Source organism: Heliconius melpomene, chromosome 6 (genome assembly GCF_056956725.1).
Source record: "Heliconius melpomene rosina isolate 202511_hmr_F chromosome 6, ASM5695672v1, whole genome shotgun sequence".
In the NCBI taxonomy this organism is placed as follows: Eukaryota; Metazoa; Arthropoda; class Insecta; order Lepidoptera; family Nymphalidae; genus Heliconius; species Heliconius melpomene.
Genome location: NC_140394.1, coordinates 8,342,985 through 8,367,809, shown reverse-complemented (window position 1 = coordinate 8,367,809; position 24,825 = coordinate 8,342,985). Strand labels below are relative to the sequence as shown.

The following is a 24,825-nucleotide window of genomic DNA, read 5'->3' as shown; positions in this document are numbered from 1 at the left end:
AAAATGAAAATATTTTTTTCTCCCGAGTGGATATCGAACCCACAACCGTCGCGTTTATAGGCACTGTGTGGTTGCGCAATGATGGCCTATTGATTTTTTGTATTTTTTTTTTTTTTTTCGGACTTGAATTTAATGCTGTTAGCCCTATTGGCCTTTACAGCGACACCGGGTGGGTAGGGCAGAGGGTACTCTGGCCCTGAAGATATGCAGGCACTGTGTGGCTGCCTGTGGGGAGTGCCGACGACGCAAGGGCGCCCCCTGCGGGGCTCGAACCTCGGCTTGCGGTCGTCGAGCGGACTGGGAGTTTCCCTATTCTAAGCAAAGCCGGCCGCGACACAGAAGCCGCGACCGGGGGATAAAATTAGACTAATCTAAAGGAGCTAACGGTCCCTAACCGCTGGACCCGACCGCTGGACCCGGCGCCGGATTTTTTGTACTACGAGCGACCTTTTTATATTTGACTTGTCACATTTAAATATTCGTAAAACAAATTTGTTACTAGTGTACTTCGTTTGACCACATGAGTATAATATCTTTTTTGATCTAGTGAACTTAGTAAAATGTTCGTAGATAAATAATAACTTAATATTAAATAATGATTAATAAAGCACTTCCATTAAAGTAATATGCGTTAAAGATTTGTTCTTTATTATTTATTCTATGGAATCAATCAACTGTGACCTATAAAGTTAATAAAAATAATTAGCTTAGTGTTTACTTAAAAATATATTAGTTACAAATTAAAAATATATATACCGTATCTGTGTTCAAAAAGGATATCTATTCATGAGATAAGCCACTACAAAAAGTTGAGCCTCATGTGTAGACTTAGCATTACATTTTTGTTACTGGCAGCTACAGTGGCAATAAATATTCCTTTGTGTAGTCAAAACTGTCAAAACCGCCATCTTGAATAAAATTTCACAATGGCAAAAAGTGATATTCCAAATAAAAATTAAATCTTCCTATAAACAATCAACATTTTCAATAACCGAATTTAAATTATTGTGCGTATTTTAAAAGTGAAAATTATTTTAAATTTGTTAAAATTAATTACTTTTATATTTTAAAAAGATCACCAATAAAGCAAATCAGCTGTTATCCGTCAATCGATGTCAACAAAATTACATAATTTTGTTTGGAAAACAGTAAACTTAATATTTTTGAGTGTTTTGTTAAAATGTTTTGATAACCAAATAAGTATGTTTTTATGACTTTCCTTAGAATGTAGCCAAACGATACGATTATGGATCGCAATAATATAATTGAATGCGGCGGTTTTTATTTTATACACAATTTTGACTCTGGAAACTTGGGACATGTTGAACGTGTGCCTACTGAATTTATCTGTAAGTTTATACAGTAATTTAGTTCTACATATATATAAATCTATAAGAAACAATGATGATCAGTTACTTGGGTGATATTATATTCATACAATAAATGGTCAAAGGGCCTCTAATGAAATGAATATTTGGTAAATAATTTATTATTTATTATTATTGTAGCGCCAACTGTAAACCCCAAAACAAATGTAGCAGAAACTCCAGACTATGAGTTTAATCTATGGACACGGCCTGATTGTGCAGGGACTGAATTTGAAAATGGAAACCGCACTTGGTTTTATTTTGGTGTTCAAGCTAGTGAACCTAATATGCAGGTAGTACTAATAAAACTGGTACTTAGTTTAATTGTAAGTAATAAATAAATAAATAAATAATTTATTATTAAAGGTGCGGCTTAACTTAATTAACTTAAATAAACAAGGCAAAATGTACAATCAAGGTATGGCACCTGTAACAAGGACATTGCCAGGAAAGCCTCACTGGGAAAGAATAAGGGATAGGCCAGTACATTCTGTAAGTAACTTTAGAGAGACTAAATATTTATTTAATTTAATGGGTAAATTTAAGAAAAATCTAGTATAAACTAAAATATAATTTCTTCACAGACTGATGACAACACATTTACACTGAGTTTTCGGTATAAAACTTCAGAAAATCTTAAGGCTACAACCTTTTTTGCTTTCACTTATCCATATTCATATGCGGAATTACAAATAGCTCTTAACACCATTGATCTAAAAATGCTTCCTCTGCCAGCATCTCAAACACCTGATGATATTTATTACTGTAGAGAATGCTTGATTTATTCTTTAGAAGGTAAGTAATATGTATTTAGTTATTTTTATTTTGTTATATTTCAATATCTCAATGTATTTTTCTATATAAAATCAAGTTTTATACATTTTACATATGAAAATTGTAACACAGATGTATTATGTGAATAATTATTTATTATATGTAACCTACTTAATACATAATTAATTATTTTAACTATGTTTTTAATGTGACATAATCATAATGTGCAACATTAAATATAATTTTTATGATTTTCAAAATATTATATTTAGTGGAACCCAAACCGCACCTCCACCTGTTAACCATCCAAAAGCTTTACCCAAGTAATCTATATGTTCTTATCAAACTACATTGAAGTTATTAGTTGTTAAATAACAAATACAAGGTAATAACAAAAAAAAAACAAGTATCTTGTTATTTGGGAAGTTCAACATAAAACTACATTAACTAAAAAAATATTTATTTATTTACTTTCTCAAAATAATGTGAGGCCAGTTGTTGCTGCTCTTTTCTCAATTTCCTTGCTCTGGTATCAAAGTAAAGAGTGGCATTGAGTTCCGCAACTCAACACGGGTTACCTCTGCCTACCCTGCTGTGTGCGGCATACAGTGCCAAGCTGATTTATTTTATTTAAAATAATATGGTGATATTATTAATATATTCGTATATTAAATTAAAGGAAGGCGTGTAGATTTACTAACCATAACATCACACCATGGTATTACATCTGAAAGAGAAGATAGATTAAAAAGCCTCTTCCCAGAGAACCAAGAGAGACCATTCAAGTTCCAAAATAAAAAGGTATTTAATTTTATAATTCTACTTATTATGAAAAGAAAAATGTTTAGAAAACCTTTATGTGCATTAATTTTTCATAAAAAAATGTGTCAATCGTCGAGTCAATTTTGTCAAAGCTTTTTTGAGATAAAATCCCATTTGGAGAATCTTTACTTATTTAAAACAAACTGTTTTGGTCCACTAAAACATTTATATCCTTTCGGCTAGCATGAAGTATCTTTCTATATTCTTCTATATACTCTACAATGAATGAAAGACAAAAGAAAGTAAAAAATATATAAGTACAATTTCAATTAAACTTTTTATATGAAAGCATAAAAGATTATCTTTGATGCTTACAATAAAATGCTTAAAAGAAGTAATTCTATTTTTTTATTAAAACGATAATAGTAAAAAAATAGCCAATATACTTTAGAAAATTTTACATTATTAAATATTTGTAAATTTATAAAAACAATGTAATTCCATGTAAGTTTTTGTTACTAGGTTATATTTATATCAGCACGAGTTCATCCAGGAGAAACCCCATCTAGTTTTGTGTTCAATGGCTTCCTAAATCTACTTCTAACGAAGAATGATCCTATCGCTATGCATTTAAGAAAACAATACGTATTTAAAATGATACCGTTTCTAAATCCCGATGGAGTCGCCCGCGGCCATTATAGGACTGATACAAGAGGTGTTAATTTAAATAGAGTTTATTTGAATCCGTCTCTCATATATCATCCAACTGTGTTTGCTTCTAGGGCCCTTATTAGGTGAGTGATGTTATAATTATTACTTAAGTTGTTTTGTTTTTTTATGATAATAATGGTGAATTCGAGTTTGAAAGTAAATTCAAATTTTATCTCAGTTCTATAATTAAAAAAAATATTATGGGAAATTTATCTATATATATAAAATCGAAAGGTCACTCACTCATCACGAAATCTCAGAAACTACATGTGCTAGGAATTTCAAATTTTGCATAGGAGTTACTTATAGGACGTAGGTGCTCGCTAAGACGGGAATTTGCAATATTCGACTTCTAAGGGGTTGTTTTTGGGGTCGAAAGTTTGTATGAAACTTCGTTACTACAAATGCTAGGAGTCTCAAATTTTGCATAGACGTCACTAGGACGTAGTCATGGAGACAGAAATTAATAATAACATAGTTCACGCGGGTGAAACCGCGAGCGGGCCGCTAGTTTTAAATATAAGTATAATGAAGTTATCATGTTGTGTTACTAATCCCACTTAGGTAGGAAGTTTGTGTTTAAATCCGTATTGTAGCAACAGTGTTTGCTGCCACATAGATTGTCACTGCAAATTCTAGACTTAGTGGAAAATCTGTGAAAATATAATCATTGTGTAACATGTTTTAGGTATTACCATTTTGGATGTGAAAAAGAAGATATTTGTGAAGACACCAAGAGTCTCACATCTTGCAGTATTCCAAATATCAGTGAAAGTGCTGAGGTAAGCTAACCATCGTCTTATAGTCTGGCAAATATGTTATTGATAATGGGAAGCACGCGCGGCAAATTGCGCAAAAAACGTATTTTGATGTCTGCACATAGACACCCGCTCACGCCGGACCGATTCCCCGTAAGGGCTCGCGGGGAATCGGTGCGGGGTGTGACCGGGCTACGGTACAGTCGAGCGCAACGCTATCAGTTCATTACTATGAAATATGAATATAATATCATATGATAGCATCATATATACCATCACGGAATGGCGTAATAGAGTATATTTATCTAGTAATATTATAATAATTAGTGTGTTAGCTTAAGCAACATGCAAAATCAAGTTATGGGTAAGTAAATATTTTTTTATAAATTGCATAGTATATACTATGCAATATGGATAAAACAAGCTTATATAAGCTTGTGTTATGTATACTGAATGTTTATGTTGTTCATAAGTGTGTATATAGTATATACATATATACGTAAATATCATGTGCCATTAGTTATATAAGCAGAAGCTTAGAATTGATTAATTATTTATTGACAAAAAAATGTTATTATACTTTTCGGGCTAGTCTTGATTTTATTCCCGACAACAATGTATGGAATTCGATATCTAAATATCGAAAAATAATCAGCTGTTCAATGTAATTCAATGGACGTGGCGTAGCTAGGGTATTTGCTGCCCGGTGCGGCTTAGGAGATTTGATGCCCTTTAAAATGGTCTAAGGTTTAAAAATAACAAAGTATCGAGATCGTCGACGTTGATGAGTTCTAAAAAAAAATGTGATCGTCGAATTTGATGAGTTCTAAAAAAAAAACGTGATCGTCGACTTTGATGCCCCTTTCCTTTTGATGCCCGGTGCGGCTTAGGGGACTGGATGCCCTTTAAAATGGTCTAAAGTCTAAAAAAACAAAGAAAAACAAAGTAATCGTCGACTTTGATGCCCCTTTTCCTTTTGATACCCGGAGCGACCGCACCGCTCGCACCCCCCTAGCTACGCCACTGTCAATGGATGTTATGATATAATTCTTCTAAATTTTAAATTTAAATTATATTCAAATTAAATATACATCTTAGTTGTATGTACATGCTGTGACTAGGATTACTAAAATTTCTTTGACAAACTATAATATTTTTGAAAATAAGCAATACAAAATCTAGAACACTGCAATCAAATATTTGCAACCATTTTAGGAAAATGATATTAAATAAACATAGATATACATAGTTATATTGCAGTTTATCTTAGTGTATTTTCATAGTTTGTCAATTTAATCAGCCAATTAAAATTTATATAAGTAAAGACGTCATTTTACAGGAACCTACCCTAGGTTTTATCAATATTTTAAAAATTATTATGTCATAATATTTTGTCATTTATTCGCTATATTTTGGTGTTCAATGGTATAGAATACATAGACCTGAAATATAATATAATAACATGTATTGCAGGTTGGTTTGCAAGTGGCAATCCTATCTTTGATCTCTTTTATAGATAACATATTTTTTACTATTACTTGGTTTATTTTGTCTGATACAAATGTGCTTTCTTTTATATCTTTTTCTACTTACTTGCACCTAATTTAATTTAAGCCTAATTACTTAAAAAATATATTTCGATGGAAGGAGATTAAGGTGACTAAAAAAAGAAAATAAATTATATATACTTTTAATAAATATACTATTTCTCAGTTAATAGAAACGAAAAAGAAGAAAGGTCTCCGATCGCCCATACACAAAAGTCGTGATAAAGCCCAAGCGAACAAGTCTTCCGCGGTCTTCAAGCACGTCTCGGTAGAAAGTACTAGAGATCAATCACCGCTGAATCCGTTGAGTGGAGATGCGGCGAATTTGGCTGAACAGGTAATTTTAAACCCATACCTAAAGAAATTAATCAAGATGCCTCAACAGTTTAGACGTAGGATTTTTTCTCTCTCAGGATCCATACTTGTATTTTGACGCAGTTACGAATAAATACCAATAACGTAAACGCTTACTACTACAAAAATTTGAACTTTGAACTTTGCCGCGCATACAGGCGTGTGCGGCGGTGTCCCTTTGATAGGTTTATGACTGCGTGCGTCGTTCTTGATAAATGGCATTTTATTTTACATCGATAATTTTATTATTTATTTTGTTTGAAAAAAACTAAACTTTTTCCTTCCTTTCCTTTTTGGGAACAAAAAATTGTATTAGGCTTTTATAAAGTAGTTAAAACTGTGTTTTCATTTGAAGTGGTGTTGACAAAAACACTCTGTATAATATGCTAATTAAATAATATTCATATAAGTACTTATCAGCAAAAAAGGCCATGAATATGTTTATTACGGATTTTTTCATCAAAAATTCATTAATACTGTTGACGCATATTTGCTTTGTTTATCAGAGCGTTACAATTTGTTGGCAATATTCTAATATCGTATCTTGAACGTTTTTTATGCGAATCTCGATAAAAGATTAAATTAATATATCACAATCTACAATATATACTTAAATTGGGTCGTGGTTCGGTTGTTTTTCATATGAAGGCACCTATTGTATACTAGGTTAATGTAGTGACTTCCAATCTTACATTTTGGCAAATTTTGTATTTGAATGCAATACTTGCTAATGATATTTTGTACTCCCTTTATTGTTACTTTTTTACAGGTGTATGACATGAAACTACAAGAAATGCCCTCACAAACTAGCGATTTATCATCAAACCAATCGTACAATATAGAAGCTAGTTCATCCCTCCTTAACGAGAAAGTACTAAAAACCTGTTTAGGATCCAACGTGCATCTCACGACTAGTGAAGATTTAAACATTCACGGAACTAATCCGTTAAAGCCTTTGAGGGAAACACTGAAAAATAGTATTAGTTTACTTATGGAGTCCACGTCAACATCTGAGTAAGTTTGTGTTATAAGATTTCTTATGAGATTATTCGTAATTTAAAATCTTGGGTAGGTCTGCAATTGGTCGTCATTTGTTTGCTTATATAATATTATGGTTGTGGATACGAATTTTAAGTTTTAACTATAGGTTTTACTTTTGGTAATGATTCTGATATTAAGTTTAGGCTAATAATATTATTAATTGACCTGATTATGGTCATAAAAAGAAGAAATTTGATAAAAAAGGACTATAACTATTTTTATGCATTATGTTCATTATAACCGCAATACACAATTTTCAATAATTTGAATAATGTTTAAATTTAAAGCCAAAAAAAATCTAAAAATACAACCTGTACCTCTGTGACATCGACGACTTTAATTCCCACTCACGGAAATGAATCATTTAATATTTCTATTGTCCATGTTCTGATTACAAGAAAAAGCGCGGCGTTGAGTTCCGCCAATCAACACACAATGTTCTTAAAATTGCGCTGTTCCTAATAAGAATTTAGAAGGGAAAGCGTTAGGACATTCCCTTCTTGGCAATTCAATATTTTAATTTCTCTTCTCAGGACATTCCCTTCTTGGGAATGTCCTAACACCAGGTCCCCTGCTTTCCCTATAAATGCGTGATACAGTGGAAATTAAGAAAGTGAATATTAATTTAAATCCCCAGGGAAATCCCGTGCGGGTCGGGGGAGGCGCGCACGGGCTGGTGCGGCGCGTGCCGCAGAGCCGCCGCTGCGCTCGAGCGGAGCGCGCCCGGTGTCGCGCGCCGCGTGCCCGGCTACAGCGCCGCGCTGGTATGGCTTGTTGATATAATATATTAAGTTATATTATATTTTTATTTTCATGATGGTTTTTGATGATGATCTCGTGCCGTTTTTTATTATAGAATATTTATTATACCATTGTTTGCCATTTCTATTTTGTATTGCTATTCTAAAATAGCTTAAATTCCAGAGGCCACTCGTGGCGCAGAGGCACAAAGTGTGACTAAACGCGACTGGTTGTGGGTTCGATCCTCTCGAGGCAATTAAATATTTGTTCAAATTTATATTTTGATTTCATCGCTCTGGTGTCGAGGCAAAGTGCGGCGTTGAGTTCCGTTAACACGCAATGCCTCAGGAATTCGGCGGAAAGTGGAGAATGGGGTGTCTACGTTCACTACGTTCGCTCTGCCTACCTTGTCGTGTGCGAGATACAGCGTGAAGCTGATTAAGCTTAAATTCCTCCAGGCACCACGCAATGTTTTAAAAATAGCGACGCGCATTGCTAGAAGTCACAATAAAAATAAGCTTAGGTACTTTTAGACAGCGTTTTTCCAAGAGTATTCTAAATGAAATCTCTCCCCTGCCCCACTTTCCATCCCAATTCGTCAGGAGAGACTAAACTCAACGCCATGGTCTGACCGTATGGTCAAAATATAGTCAAATTTAAATCTGTATTATATTGTCAAATTAAAAAAAATTTAACAAGTAAAGCTTATTACACTGTTCAAGAATATTTAGAGGATAAACATGTATGGAATTAATGTCTATTGAATGTCATGCAGGATAGCTGCCCCCTAATGTTATAATTAAATTATACCATTGATTTTGAAAAGAGCAACTGAGTTTCTTTCCGGCTCTTCTCAGCAGAACTACCTTCCGAACCGGTGGCAGCTTTTTGTTTATATGTTCAATCGTCGATTCGAAAGTGCTTATAATAGTCTATTTGAATAATCACTTGTAAAGAAAGGCAAAGAAATTAAAATAAATTATATATATTTAATCTATAATCCTTACCATTAGACGCCTTTCAGCTTCACTAGAAGATATCCGTTTTATTTAAAAGTGACTTAAATAAATAAATTAAACTGTGTATTTTTTAATACATGACGTGTCGTAACATATAAGTAAAGCTATGATATTATATGAATACAAAATAAATAAAATGTAACAGATAAACCCGGAATCCCCAACGTGCCACAGTATAGACGAGTATAGAGAACAACAGAAGCAACAGATAGACGACCAAGAGAGAAAAGTAATTATTATTGAATATTGTTAATTATTTGTGATGAATTATTAAATTAGTATTATTAATTAATGTGTACGTAAATTATATGGTGTACTAGTGGTAAGTCACTCTGCTTCTCACTTTACACGGAATTCTGGAGGCATTGTGTGTTGAGTGGCGGAACTCAGGCCATTTCATTTATTATCTATTTATCCACTGAGTTTGAAATATTTTTTTACTATATTTTTACTACTGTTACAGCTTCAAGACACAGAAGTCGCTGATAGCGCTGATAATGTATACTTTTGTACGAATTGCTTCAACAGATACAGCGTACGCGATAAGAAAAACGATTCGGTAATTTCTTTCGCTTTTGATAAATATAAAAGTTGTGTGAGCTACGTGTTGAAAATAAAATAATAAATATCTTCTAATTTTATCTTTTCTGCATGCCAATATATAATAAATTAAATAGTAATTCTAATATCTTCCTTAGGACGCGCAAGTGTCAGGTGTATCAGGCGATAGTGGCGATACCGGAGACACATGTGTCGCAACAGGAGATATTCTTCCTACGGTATGTATCATTATATTTTATAACATATTATCATTATATTTGGTATATGTAAATAATTAAAATAAATTCGGTAAAATAAAAACTGAAGTCATCATAAATAATTGATAAAAAAAAAATATATTTATTTTTAATTTGATAAATCATATTACATATTGTACTCACGGCACCAAGACGGCCTTTAGCATAAATATCATAAATATAATTAAGTGAAGACATCGAAAATAAATTGGCATTAAACGTGTTAACAAATCATGATTTTATTTGCTCATTAATAAAAGCTATGTTATCCATAATATTTTCTAGTTACCCGCTATACAACCCATCACAGTAAAAGAAGAAAAACACAAATCAACACCAAACAAAGTGAAAAAGAAACCAGTCGTCGCTCCTCCACCGCGGCCGCCAAAGGAAAACGACTCTGGACTCTACTTGTATATAGATTTGCACGGACACGCATCTAAGAAAGGTATTATTTTAAATATTTAACAAATAAATAATAATTAAACTAAATATTATATTATTAATATAATATTGAATTTATAATACTATTAAATATTTAATAAATTATTAAAAGTGGCGATTGTGGGCTCAATTCCCACCCGTGGGAATATATCGTGTTGATTATGTTTGAAATGGAGGAGAAAGAAATAATATGGGGATGAAACCTAGGTTTCCTCTGCTTACCCTGACGAATACAACGTGAAGCAAAATAATATATTTTTTAAATAACTTGTATTTATAGGTATTTTCATGTACGGCAACCATTTTGAAGACCTCGAAAGCTGTGTGGAGTGTATGTTGCTACCTCGTATCATGTCACTGAACAATCTGCATTTCCACTTCTCTTCGTGTAACTTTACTGAGAGGAATATGTATTTAAAGTAAGTATTTTGTAAGGTAATGCTTTTTAAATTAATTGTGTGCTAGCGAATCTTTTCGGTTTTGTTCAGAGAAGAATAAAATAACACACACAGCAGGTTAGGCAGAGGGAGGGCTTAGTGTTAAGACACTCCGTTCCTCACTTTCCGCCGAATTCTAGAGTCATTGCGTGTTTAGTGGCGAAACTCGTCGCTGCGTTTTGGCTCGACACCAGAGCGAAGAAATGAAAACATAAATTTATATAAATGTTTCATTTTGCGGAATGAGGTCGAACCCAAAACCAATGGATTTTAGTGTCATACTTTGTGCCCTTGCACCACGACTGGCCTCAAAATAATTTATAATTTAGAGTTAAAAGTATATAAACTAGACACGTTTCAATTGTCATCACTACATCATTTCACGCTTAAGAAAGAGTGCCAATAACCTCAAATATTTCTGGTTTCATAATCAATAATATAAAGCTTTACAAACTCCAGAGATAACCGCGACGACATGTTCTGAGGTTATGTGAAAGTACTAAGAGCGACACAACTATAATAAATGACCTAGTACTAGCAAAAAACCCCATAAAGTTTAACCGATACTTCTGACGAACAGAGATCGTCCTAACGGCATGTCACTCTTCAAATTCAAAATTCAAATTCAAAATATTCTTTATTCAAATAAACTATAAAAGCACTTTTGACTTTACATTAGTAGATAGCCTAGTGACACTATGCAATTTCACACTGCTAGCAGTTGGATCAATTGCTTTTGACATGGGCTGTATCGTTAACACATAGTTTAATACTACTAAACAGCTTGATCAAATGTAACAATTTTGTCACAACCCTCAGAGACCGCCGCGACGGGATGTCGCGCGAGGGCTCGGGGCGCGTGGCCGTGCTGAAGGCGACAGGCCTGGTGCGCTCCTATACGCTGGAGTGCAACTACAACACAGGCCGCCTTGTCAACGTGCTGCCGCCCACAGTGCGCGACGCACCCGCGCCCGCCGCTCCCGCCGCCGCGCCCCCGCCCAAGTACACGCCGCATATATTTGAGGAGGTACTCCAACGCAACTATTGTCAGTAAGTCAGTGACTGCCATGTAGATATGCAGGATTTACTTCTCAGTCAGTCCTACGATACACTCCCCGCCGCCGTAAGAGGCGACGAGGCCAGTCCTATCTCACACCACGTCCACGCCTCGCGCGTCAATATCACCCCTATAAGCGTACGCAGGGCATTCCCCTGTGATTGCTTGCCTTTTCACGAGCGTCCATCAAAGCTCGTACTTTTTCTTCAGGGGCGAGCTATATTCGCCCCTCCTCGCCCGGTGACGCTTTAAAAACCATCCCAGGTCAACAGCAATTTAGCCCATTCGCAAAAAACCTAACTATTGTCAGTAACTCAGAGAGTGGCGCGACGGCATATCACATATTTGAAGAGGTACGTATTGTCTTTGTGTATCGTGAGAGCGAATCGTGGTATTATAATATATAATTTTGGAACGACATCTAATGTGAGTCGACCAATTTCTTTTTTTTTTTACATCTAATTTAGCAAAATAATAAGCTGATATTTTAAGTGACGATTACAGAATCTAATGCCATAGATTACGTCGCTACACAAACAGAGTTTCCCGTTTAAGCTAGGATCCTAATTTCTACAATACTGCATTAAGCGTGCTTTCACATGTGGTGTCCTATATGATATAGTGCACTAATTGTAGTGAATTTCCCCATTTGAATCATGATATGATAGATTCACAATACGATTAGCATATATTTATTATTTTAACATTACGCTTATTTAATGGAATAATGGTGTGAACAGTATTTTTGGTTCACGCTGTATCTCACATATGTGACCTGTATATAGCAGGATAGGCAAAGGATACCTGAGAACCTAGTATTAAGGTCTCTTCTCGTTAAGATACTTTCGTTTAATTTTATATTTCATTTCCTCGAATGAGAGGCGTTTACATTCACCCTTACGAGAACTCGCCTTAACTTGTTTTTAAAATTAAATAGTAACTCCTATATATGCAGAAAGACTTTTTAAACACTTTGATTGCGTTTCTGGTTATATTTAAAAATTTTAATTACGCGCCAAGAAGCACAAGTACAATCTAATGCTACAGTATCAAATCACTTAGGCTGTTTTACTTGGCACCGACTTCAAAATTAAAAAATCTTTGTAAAGTTTTTTTTTACTTTTTAGTTCGTTGTTAGAAGTCGATTTTTCTTTTTGTTAAAAATAAATTTATCTAAGTCATAACTTAGGTTTATTGAACTGCATAATTTAGGAACTATATACCTATTCAAATCCTTATTTTTTAAATAATATAATTATATACACTTTGGTAACAGTGACAGGTAACATTCATGTAATATACTTATAGCGCGATCATATCCATTATATATAATAATTTATTTATGTATATTAAAGTAACGACGTAACTGAAGTGCCTGAGTAGATGTCGTCTTGCAGGTAAGGCACTATCGCGCTAAGAATACGGAGGGTTTCGAAGAGATAGATGCGATGAAGGTTTGTCTTTGAATTACTGACTAAATGACATAAAGTAATGTAGATATTTACTATTAGGTATATGTATGTTAAATACGCTTTAATGTTAGCTTCACGTCGTCTCTTCTGAATTCTCCCAATGTAAACGCTCACTGCGAATATCACAACTAGTGTTAATTTCTTTTTAATATCCACAATGTATCCACTGTAGTCGGATTTGAATTGTTAATTTATCTGTTAATTTATTTGCTTTCTTGTTTATAAATGAAATATAGCTTAATGTAGAATTGTAAATATACATCTCTGTAAATAGGGCTACAAAATGAAAGCTCAATTTTGCTTATATTGACTTTAAGCATAATTTTCAAACGCGTGCTCCGTATTCCCCGGTTGTGACAGGTGGGCCGTTCCCTGGGCGCGTCCATCCTGGACCTGACGGGGCAGCATCCCAACTCGCGCATCCCCTGCTCCGAGCACCGCAACCTGTCCGCCGTACGCGACTGGCTGCGCGCACATACGCGCACGCTACGCCCGCAGGTATACACACACATGCCTAAATGTATATACGTAAACGCGCTTGTTGCACGTCACCTACACACACAGGCGCACCTTGGGACCGATACACACACACGCGTATATGTATAATTGTATATAGGTATTCACATATTCAAATGTTACTCACATACCACGGCGCACTATTCATTGTCAAGTACTTAAGCACGAAATATGCCACTGCGATAACTGCAGACACGCACAAACATTATCCACTAACAGTATCAAATTTCAACACATCTCATTGATTAAAATAAAATTTAAACAGTTATGATTTCATAATTACACACAAAAAATCCCAGTATCCTTTTTATCTTCATTATATTTTATTCTTTTTTTTAACTTTTTAAATTCCCTACTAATTTTATGATTTGTTTCTTTTTTTTTCGGATTAATTTTTAATGTTTTCCTAACAGAGAATCTCTTTAATTTTCAGTGCTAAGTAACTCCCCAACTTCTATATAAATACACCAATGATAGATATAAGGGGTAAGAAATTAGTTAAAGTGAAATGTGTTATTTCGCCTCAGACGTAACGTCACGCTTGTCATTACTAAAATTTTACGCTTAAGGGCAACGAAATAATATCGTCACTAGATATTTTGCCAACTTTATATCTGTATCAGGCTTGAATAAGTGATTAGTCGACTTGCATACATAATATTTTAGTGCACGAAGTGCAATTCTGCGTTCCTGCGAAGTACATTTGTAAAAAAATAATTTGAATCTTAGAAACGTTGGTGGAGTTCATACTATTTAATTAAATAATTAGTTAAGTTAGTATTTAAGGGATACGCCGGGTCTGGCATAATCTTTAGAGAATAAATACGTTTAAAATTTCTGCAAAAAAGAACAAAAAATACGATTAACGAATTATATACTAATGATAGCATTTGGGTTGCTTTATTTATAGTTCTTTTAGTTTTATGTTAATTAGTAAATGACTAAATCGATTAGTTGGTTTTACTTACACAAACTTGTAAATTTTTAAATAGCCCTTTACTAATGTACTAATGATGTAGTTATAGTTTAAAAAAATACGTTTGCAAGTTAACTTATTCCTGTTCAGGCTTGGTACAGATATGTATATTTAAATATTTGTTTCATACAAGCGATTTATCTTTATAGATAACAATGTCCCGACTGCGGCCGAAGACATCATCTCCAACGAGAATGCCGTTATACGCCCGTTCAAAGGCTAAGGTAACGGACGAACGCAAGGAAAACGCGTACGTGGGCGCCAAAACCGACGCCGAGCGAAAACGCAGTCCACCGCTGCTTGGTCAACGTTCCGGACATGATATCATAGCGCTCAACATGAAGTTCGCTAAGAAGAACGAACCCGCCAAGCCCACACGACCTCGATACCTTTCCGAAAACGAGCCTAAACCCAAAACACTAGCTACTAAACGGCGTAATATACTCGCAATACGGAAACCCAATGCCGCCAAGTCAGTAAGCAAAGCCAAGACAGGCGAGCCCAATCAGCCCGCCAAGTTGGCCAAACGCAGTTATTCACGAAGCCTCCGTCGTCGAGCTGTAGCATCTTCGTCGTCGGACGACACACCCGCTGCTACCGCCAGCCTCGACTCTTTGGCCGCGAAGCGACGACCATTCCCGAATCCGCCTCCCGCTCACTTAAAGAAAATTAGACTTAAAACTGCCTTGTAGCTACATCACCCCCTTTTCAGGCCTGGTCAATCTTTAAAATTTCTTAAATTCGAGGAAAACGCAGTCCACCGCCTAGATTTCCAAGCGCTCACGTGGTTTTACAACAACCGCTTTACAACCAACATCTTCCGTTTTCGGATTAACACGCAAAGGACTTGGCTATATTTGGAAAATCACTAACTTTGATTCCTCAAAGTGACGTCCCTGACGTGTCCTTTCGTAACTTTCCCCTAAGTCACACTTAAAGTAAATAAGACCCAAAAAGGCCATGTAGATTAAAAAAAAATTGTATCTGACTTGGTTTAATATTGTAATATTTTTTTGTCATTTATAAAAAAGCCATAAGTGTAAACGGAAGCTAAGACGACCCTTACATAGCCCGCCACCTACGCGTTTGAAAAAAGAAAAGACTTAAATTAGCCTTGTAGCTACAGGCCCACGAATTTGTAAAAATATTTTAAACTATCCAAATTCGACAATTTAATGTTATTGTGTTTTTTTATATATATATACTTAATAAAAAGGGCCTAAGTAAAGAAATGTTGAATAGCTAAATGTAGTATAGCGCTGTGTATGTAAAGCTAATTATTTAGTTAGACCGTTTGCCTCTTAATATGGTCTATTTTCATTTTATATTTGTAATTGTAATAAATTTATGTTGTAATATATGTATTGGGGGAGTTGTAATTTGTAACTATGTCGCGATTATTTTGACTTATATCGATTGTTTTGACTATTGTTTTTGACTTGTACTTGCCATATCGTGTTGAATTACTACGTGGCGAATTAAGTATTTGAATAATATTCAGCTTTCCATAATTACATTATTAATTCGAACTAACATTTCTAAATATGAAAATTTGTAAAATGTACCTACAGTTATTTTGGTTTAAAATTTCTAATAACAATCTGTAATGCAATGCGGGCAATCGTATCTTTTTTTTTTGTAGTAATCGCCTCAATAACATTTTAAAGTTTATCTATTAACAGAATATATTATAGGTCACAAAGTAAATATATTGAAAACAATTTTTAGATGATACTTTTTTTAACGTTTAGAAAGATGTTTGTAAATTAAATTAAAATTTGTACTTTAGGTATAATGCTCCAGGATCTAGCTTAGAGTGGACCTGATGATCTCATTATGATTTTTTAATTTTTTAATCACTTAAAAGTATTCTTATTTACATTGTATAAAAACACTATTTTGAGTTTGGTTTGATACAGGTAAAAATAAAACAAATAAGGTGACTAAACAACCGAATAAATTACAAATAGAAAAAAATATATATAAATAATATTTTTGAAAATAAATCTAAATATGTAATATTAAGTAAATTAATATGTTCAACTTAATTATGGTTTTCATGTGATCTGAGGTTCACAAATATACTTATGGAGACAGAACTGTAACAGTGCAATATTGTGTATAACGATCAAGCAGGCGCTCGCGTTATGACATACGAAACGTACTTTTAAATTGAATGTTGTGTGTAAAATAAAATGTATAATCATAGAAAATATAGTATGTACATTAAATAGTAACTATTTATTTATCTAAAATATTAATATATTATTAACATCCATTGTTCTCGAAATGTTGTTTTCTTATATATCCAGTTAGCAGGAGAAAAATATAAATAAATAAGTAGTTGAAAAAATAAATTAGAAGCCTATCTTGGTTCAGGAGCACAAGCGTGTAACTGTAAACGCGACAGGTTTTGGGTTCAATTCCCATTCGAGGCGATGAAATACATCATGAAGCTGAAAAAAAAAATGTATATGTCATTGGCGAATGGACTTTTTAAGCTCAGTGCGACAGCATCTGACTGAAGACCTCATGATATCTTCATCATTTTCGAGTTCGATTCACATTCTGGTAAGGCAAAGTGCAGCATTGAGTTCCTCAACAAGTAACGTCTAATATTCGGGCGTAAAGCAAACATAATGTAATGTAATTAAAATGTATCATATTTATTTATCAAATCTACCACTGCTAGTTTTAAATTTAAAGTAAAAAAAAGAATTGTTTATTTACTTAAAAATTATATTTTAAAAGAGCAACTTGACGGTCGCTCATAGGACAGGGGCCCAGTGTTTCTAAATGCGACAGGCTTACAATCTTAGGAAATGAAAATTTTATTTCTTAGCTCTAGTATCAAGGCAAAGCACGTCATTGAGTTCTACCAATCAACACTTCCAGAATATGGCGAAAAATGGTGAATGGAGTGTCTTAACACTCAACTATCTATCATTAGCTAATGTATGTAAATTTTTAGCACAGCAGACGATGATGGACACTTGACATGTGTAATGCCAACATATAACATATTATCAAGAAATTGATTCTTAGCTTTTTTAAATTTTAGAGTGTTTTATCAATTTTTGATACAAAGAGATTTTAAAACATTTAAAATTACTTCAAAATATAGAATTTGGATTGGTAAATAAAACGAACAAAAACTGTAAACCTTTGTATTTCAGCCCACAGTTGCTTATACTAAAAATTTACAGCCTGCGTCCTCGTCTACCACCCTTCCTGCGAGTAGAGTCTGACGGTACTGGAGTTACATCTTCAATGCGACCAATCTTCATGTTGGAACGGGCCAACGCTCTGAGAGCAGACTGAGCACCGGGTCCTGGAGTTTTAGTCTTGTTGCCACCAGTTGCTCGGAGCTTGATGTGGAGAGCGGTGATGCCAAGGGTTTTACATTTTTCAGCAACATCCTAAAGTTTATTAATGTATTTTATTGAATGTAGATAAATAAATAAAATATTCAGCAAACTAATAATAGTTTATTGAAATAAAAAAAATAAGATTTAAGTGCATTATAAAACTTGCTTTTCATGTAAAAAATTGAAAGATAATAAATAATGCTATCTTAGAGCAACCAGTTACCACTGTTAAACTAAAAGTTAATTATAAAAATTATATATAAATTTATTACGACACAACTAAGGGCAGTAGTTTGCAGGGGCATAAAATTTGTATATGTACAAAATTTAATAACAATCAAATTTCTGCAGATAGAGTGAGGTTATAGTAAACTTTACAAATAATAGTTTAGTTTTTAAAAAGTATGGACAAACCTGAGCGGCCAACATAGCGGCGTAAGGTGATGCTTCATCACGATCAGCTTTGACCTTCATGCCTCCAGTAACTCTAGCAATAGTTTCCCGGCCAGACAAGTCGGTAACATGAACAAATGTGTCATTGAAAGAAGCAAAAATATGGGCGACTCCAAAAACAGTTTCTCCGGCCAAATGTTGTGGTCCGAGAGTTACCTGTACCTCCTCTTTCGCAACTTTGTTTTTTCTCGGAGCCATGGTTTAGCCTGAAATCAACAACACTGCTATAGCACTTTTCTAACCTTAAAAAATCTAAACAATCCGCACACTCTTCGTTTCATAAACTTGCACACGTATCAAATAAGTAATTATCTATTGTGTTCATATAATATTGTTTAAATAATCACACATTAAATTAACTTTTAACATAAAATACTTTTTATACCTTTAGCTTTGAAAGCTGTCAAACACTAAAAAGACTTCCGGTAAGAAGTGTTTCCATTAGCTTATGTCGAAATGACATATTGTAATGTCATATAAAAATATGACAGCAAACCAATTTTTTTATGTTTTCCACACTGTAACAACAAATTGTTTTAAAAAAATATTTAATTTATATTGCCATTTGTATTGTTATTGTATAGCAATAATTATATTTTATATTAATATAAAGGGGCTTTTTAACGGTCAAATATATATTATACAACAAGTGTAATTATCATAAAAATATCATACTTTCTTTGATTAAAAAACCTGTATTATTTTTTAGTATAATACTGTGGTGATAATATTTTAAAGTTATTTTTAATTTTTATCAAAAGTTTTAAGTTTTGTTATGAAAGTAAATAACTAAGTTTTACGAATACAATTTTAATTAATTGTAAAATATTATTTTTAGGCATCTAAATATCACTGATTGAGGTCAGCTTATGCTAAATAAATAGATATTTACCAAGATTTCACTGTAAGGAATTTATGTAAATATATAATTTTAATAACCGATTTGTTAGAGATTTAGTACGTGTCGTCTATAAACTCATTTTTGTATTCTGCAATATTCAATATTTTTAAGCACACAAAATGTATCGATAACTAGTACAATCTAATATAAATTATCAATAATAGAATGTTGTAAGAACTGATATGTTAAGGCTTTTATTTACTGTAACTTGTACTATTGATTGCTATACGCGTAATTATTAAATATGAATGCACCCATACAGCAGACAGTGTGACAACTAACGACTTCCGGAAGTAGTGTACGTCATTGCCAACAGATTGATATTTTGTCGTCAAGAATATCGTCAATTTTTTAAGACGAAACAAATTGCAAATAGGGGCAAAATAGTGTGATAAACCTCTTTTAGTGTTAGTTAATCTAGTACAATTTTCATAAGTGAGTATTTGATTTTCAACTTAGAGGAATTTATGATCGAAGTTTCAACTACGCAAATGACGTCTTGTCATTCGTATTACCCAATTCATTATCGCAATACGTTTCGCGATGAGTCTCGATTCTCTAAAGAATATATAATCATTTGCGTTGAAAGTGTTTCTTACCAGTTCAACTTTGCATATTGACTTTAAAACATTTAATTGTCTTTAGATTTGCAAGTCACTCTAAATAATCAAATATTCTTTGTGCAAAATTCTGTGATATTATAAATTAATATAAATTATTTTCAGATTCAAAATGTTTATTTGGGATTGGTTCACTGGCGTATTGGGATTCTTGGGTAAGTGTATTATAATATATTACTACAATCCTAATAATTATTTCTCATTCTCATGTATGTTACGCTATATATGTTACTTTTTTAATTATTTAATTTCTATATTTTGTTGTCATAAATTGTATAGTTTCTATGATTTGTAGTCATGCACATTCACTTTCACATTTAAAATCAAATGTGCAAACAAAAAAAATCTTTGAATGTAATATTTAATAAAATTCGCTAAATAGTTAAAATTACTTGGCATTTTTGGCAATAACTTTGCTTAAGGTCAATGTTTGTTCTTTTAAAGTTGCACGTAATTACATATATGAAATATTATTTGGACTCTGATTGCAGTACTCTTATAACATTTAAACCCAAGTGTTGCTGTAAAAATCAATAGGGCTTACAGCACTAACCTCATGATCAAAAAAAACATTATACGATTTCTTTTACTTTCAATTTTTTATTTATAATTTTTTTACTTATATGTACTTTTTTATATTAGGTTTATATAAGAAATCAGGCAAACTTTTGTTCCTGGGCTTGGATAATGCTGGTAAGACTACACTCCTGCACATGTTGAAGGATGACAGACTGGCTCAACATGTACCGACATTGCATCCCAGTGAGTAGCAATATTACATTTTAGTTATCATTTTTGCTAAGCTTCAGACTGCATGCACTAAATAGCAAAGCTGGTAAAGGAACTCTAGTTCTAAGACACTCCATTCTCCACTTTCCAGCCAATTTTCTCAAGATTTCATATTAAGTGATGAAAATCAAAGCTTTCCTTTGTTTTGTCCCCAGAGTGTTGAAATTAAAACATTTTAATAGTGGGAATCAAACCCAAAATTATTGATGTATTTTTACAAGACTTAAATTTATTACTTATTTATAAGCTTATTATCAATTATTATCTAAGGATAAAACATACATTTATTGTTATCAGTGAAATATAATTTCCTATTATAATTTTTATTTATAGTATATATTATTTGTTTCAAGAAGAATGTATTAAAATGTTTTTTCTTAATTTAAAAAAAATAAATTACTTTTATAATCTTGTTTTGGAACATGTTTATTATCACAAAATCCTTATAGTGTCTAAAATAATTAATACTGAAACTCAAAATTTTTGCCATGCTTTGTGTATATAAAAAATATATATTTAGATAGTATGATTAAACTTCTTGAATCTAATTTAAATTTTGTTTACCTTGTATGAACCTTGATGATTTAAAATTTAAATTATGAGTTAATTTTTATACATAAAGTAATATAAAGCTTAATATTTTTTTTAAATTATGTAAGGCTGGAAACATATGTGTTTTACTGCCAATATAAGCAAAATCAAGCAATAGCTGGCTTTTACATTTTTGGAAATACAGTAACTAATATGATTAGTTATGTATTACAATTTTAGAGAAAAAAAATAATGACTTTGTCATCAACATTATTGTTGAATATTTTACATACAGGGGCATAAACTTGCGTGTGTAAACGCGACAGTTTGTAGGTTCGATTCCCACTCGAGAAAATGAAATATTTAATATTTTAATTTCTACACTTTTGTTTCAAGGCAAAGCGCGGTGTTGAGTTTTGCCACTCACCACGCAATGTGGTGAAAGAATTCGGTAAAAAGCCGGGTATAACACTAGGCTTGCAGCTTCCGCCTGCCTACCCTGTCATGTAAGGGATACAGTGTGACATTCAAAACAAATTTTTATGATATATATTTTGCATATTAAGGTAATGGTGCAAACTTATGTCTCACTGTATGTTATTATAGTTAACACTAGTAATTGTATTTACATTTGACTAATTTTTCTTTCATACCAATTCCATTCATGTTAAATTTTATGTTGTTTCAATAGCATCGGAGGAACTCTCAATAGGTAGCATGAGATTTACTACCTTTGACTTGGGCGGGCATCAGCAGGCCAGACGTGTATGGCGTGATTACTTCCCTGCTGTAGATGCCATTGTTTTCCTTGTGGACGCATGTGATCGCCCCCGGCTGCCAGAATCTAAGAAGGAACTAGACTCTCTTCTAACAGATGAAACTCTAAGCAATTGCCCTGTTTTAATTCTTGGAAATAAAATAGACAAACCTGGTGCTGCCAGTGAAGATGAACTAAGACAGTTCTTCAACTTATATCAGCAGACTACTGGAAAGGTGAGTCATCCTACTAATAAATAAATGTGAAAGCTGAGTAAGGATGAATATGTTTGTTCCACTTTCACCCAAAAACTATGGAACGGATTTAGTTTAAATTTTAAGAGTAATATAGATTATACATCAGAACAACACAGGCTACCATAATTTTTATATTGTTTCAATAGTTCATTCTGTTTAGATTTGGCAATAATACAAATATAAATGTGCAGGGTCTTGTTTAAGTGATTAGTTATGTTATAAATTTCTAACAGTACAAATTTTAGAATGTTCTAAGAAAAGAATGATTTGTCAAATATTTTATTAGTCTATTGTTTAAGGTTCATAGATCACTATGAAAAAGATTTTTGTTATGTCATGTTAAAAAATATAAATGATTTTAATTTTGATTACAGGGTAAAGTATCACGGTCGGAGCTTCCCGGACGGCCGCTGGAGCTGTTCATGTGTTCGGTGTTGAAGCGCCAGGGCTACGGAGAGGGATTCCGTTGGCTCGCACAGTATATTGACTGAACCTCTTCCAAGTTTCTCCCCACGTAGCCTATGTTTAGTTGACGCTAGCGTTGCCAGACACATTGCAGAAAGTATATGTTAATGATATGTTCTTACAAATTACCTTTATTAGTATTGTAATGCAAACCAGTTTTAAAATTTAAGACTTAACTTAAAGAATTTCAATGTGTTTTAATAGTGTTTCACAACATATTATCATCTCCCCTTGCTGGATTTCCTAATGTTGTGTTTACAATATCAACATTCTGAGTAACTGTGAGTCTGGCAACACTAGACAAGGCCTACTTACACGATGGGGCCAAAAATGTGATCAGTTTCGCCCATACATACTACTCTCTTCATTTTAATGTACTTTATATTTTATAGAATAAATAAAATAAACACATTTCACCGTCTTTCAAATCCTATTAAGTTTTTATACAAGTTCTAATCTTGTGGGCTGTCTGATGTTGGCCTCGCTGTAAGCAGGCAGTTTTGTCTTAATGCTCTCGGTTGTTATACGAAGCATTACAATATTTACATTTTTATAGTAACTTTTAGTAACAATCGAATAGCTATCATAGTGTTATTTCGCTAACAGCAGCATGTGGCTACGTTTTCATTTACGTACAGAGTTGTGTTGACTCGCTAGCTAGTAATATAACATCCATTAAGGCTCATTTTTATATTTACAAATTATGTATTTTTTATTATAGAATTATTCTTATTTCTATAATAGTTTTTTTCCATTACATTTATAAACAAAAGTTTCCTTCCCCACAAACTACAATAACTATTGTTTTGTAAAAGTATCTCATTAATTATAAAAAAGACGCGTTCAGTTATTACTGACATCTTCAATGTAATGAACTTACATACAATATAAGAGTACAAAAATATACTATTAATGTTTTTCTTTTGGTGACGAGCCAGACGGAACTAGTTAGCGAGCTGAAATATAAATGTGGTCAAAATAACTTCACCTCAAATAGCTTGCAATGTATCATTGTGTGAAGCTCTCGCGGCCTTCGAAACCGTGTCTACCGTGCGTGTTAGCATTTTGATCATATATGCTATATGTAGTAGACATTTCGTCAAATGATTTATTTCCAATTGCCACTTAAGATTGCTAGGAAATATTATTTTCTTTTAATTATTACTTCTTTAATGAACTCATCGGTTACAATTTATATTTATTTGTAATTAAGATAATCAAATTCAGTTGACTTTTAAAATGAGGGTTTTAAACCATTGTCTCTATAGTAGGTGATGGTGCAAGTTTATTTTTCACTGTACATTATTAGTATTTGTCAAAAAAAATATTATCAGTGTGTATTAGTTTCTGTAAGAAAATCATATGTGATTTTTTTTATAATTACTTTATTTTTTTTCTCATTCCAATTCCATCTGTCATAATTTTTATATCGTTTCAATAGTGCTCATTGTGTTGTATACCTGTGGAGGCGACATAATTATATTTTTGTAAATTACTTCTATTATAATCATAATCTTAATTTTTGGTGTATAAGTAATAAAAATACTGAAACGGCTGGTCCCTTGGTCTTCACACACTTAATCTATTAATAACTTCAACATGTAGTAATGTTTTGGAAAACTATTGATATTATAAATTCGAAGCACAAAATGTTTTCAGTCTGTTAAAAAATAACTTAAACACCGATAAAATTAAATAAAACAATGAGAAGCCGTTTCAAATGATTTGTTATAATTAAGTTTTGCTTTGTTAGCATAACTTTGCTCCTTGAAGTATGATTTGCAGTAAGTCCAAAAAAACCGTTTGTAATAAAATTTATATGGAAATGTGTGGTTTGATTTAATTACCCTTCAAATAAAATTTATGTTTTCTTTTCATATTGTGCACAAGAATGATGAGGAAATAAAACAA

The 24,825-nt window shown here is 32.8% G+C and overlaps 3 protein-coding genes across 7 annotated transcripts; 2 read left to right on the top strand and 1 right to left on the bottom strand.

Moving 5' to 3' along the window:
* The first annotated feature begins 858 nt into the window (after nt 1-858).
* Nucleotides 859-17,063, top strand: LOC146538358 (cytosolic carboxypeptidase-like protein 5). Of its 5 annotated transcripts, none has more exons than XM_085186810.1 (20): nt 859-1,007; nt 1,225-1,349; nt 1,509-1,660; nt 1,734-1,859; nt 1,952-2,162; nt 2,821-2,942; nt 3,426-3,697; nt 4,303-4,396; nt 6,086-6,256; nt 7,043-7,287; nt 7,952-8,078; nt 9,220-9,303; nt 9,538-9,633; nt 9,773-9,853; nt 10,157-10,319; nt 10,596-10,734; nt 11,572-11,779; nt 13,207-13,263; nt 13,642-13,779; nt 14,923-17,063. In XM_085186810.1, the coding sequence occupies exons 2-20, from the start codon at nt 1,247-1,249 to the stop codon at nt 15,463-15,465; spliced, it is 3,132 nt and encodes a 1,043-aa protein (XP_085042936.1). In that variant the 5' UTR covers nt 859-1,007; nt 1,225-1,246; the 3' UTR covers nt 15,466-17,063. The 5 variants fall into 5 exon arrangements, with proteins under 5 accessions (XP_085042936.1, XP_085042937.1, XP_085042940.1 ...); XM_085186811.1 differs by lacking the exon at nt 859-1,007 and adding an exon at nt 1,014-1,148; XM_085186814.1 differs by lacking the exon at nt 859-1,007 and adding an exon at nt 14,231-14,283 and having other exon boundaries at nt 1,014-1,349; nt 14,923-14,982.
* Nucleotides 17,064-17,926: 863 nt separating this feature from the next.
* On the bottom strand, nt 17,927-19,128 carry LOC146538357 (small ribosomal subunit protein uS11). The gene is made up of 3 exons (XM_085186815.1): nt 18,980-19,128; nt 18,556-18,800; nt 17,927-18,192 (listed from the first exon to the last, which is right to left on the bottom strand). Exons 2-3 carry the CDS (start codon nt 18,790-18,792, stop codon nt 17,974-17,976), a joined length of 456 nt encoding a protein of 151 aa, XP_085042941.1. The 5' UTR covers nt 18,793-18,800; nt 18,980-19,128; the 3' UTR covers nt 17,927-17,973.
* A 643-nt stretch (nt 19,129-19,771) lies between these two features.
* Sar1 (Secretion-associated Ras-related 1) lies at nt 19,772-24,740 on the top strand. The gene is made up of 5 exons (XM_085187184.1): nt 19,772-19,930; nt 20,221-20,270; nt 20,758-20,877; nt 22,127-22,428; nt 22,824-24,740. Exons 2-5 carry the CDS (start codon nt 20,228-20,230, stop codon nt 22,938-22,940), a joined length of 582 nt encoding a protein of 193 aa, XP_085043310.1. The 5' UTR covers nt 19,772-19,930; nt 20,221-20,227; the 3' UTR covers nt 22,941-24,740.
* The last annotated feature ends 85 nt before the right edge of the window (nt 24,741-24,825 follow it).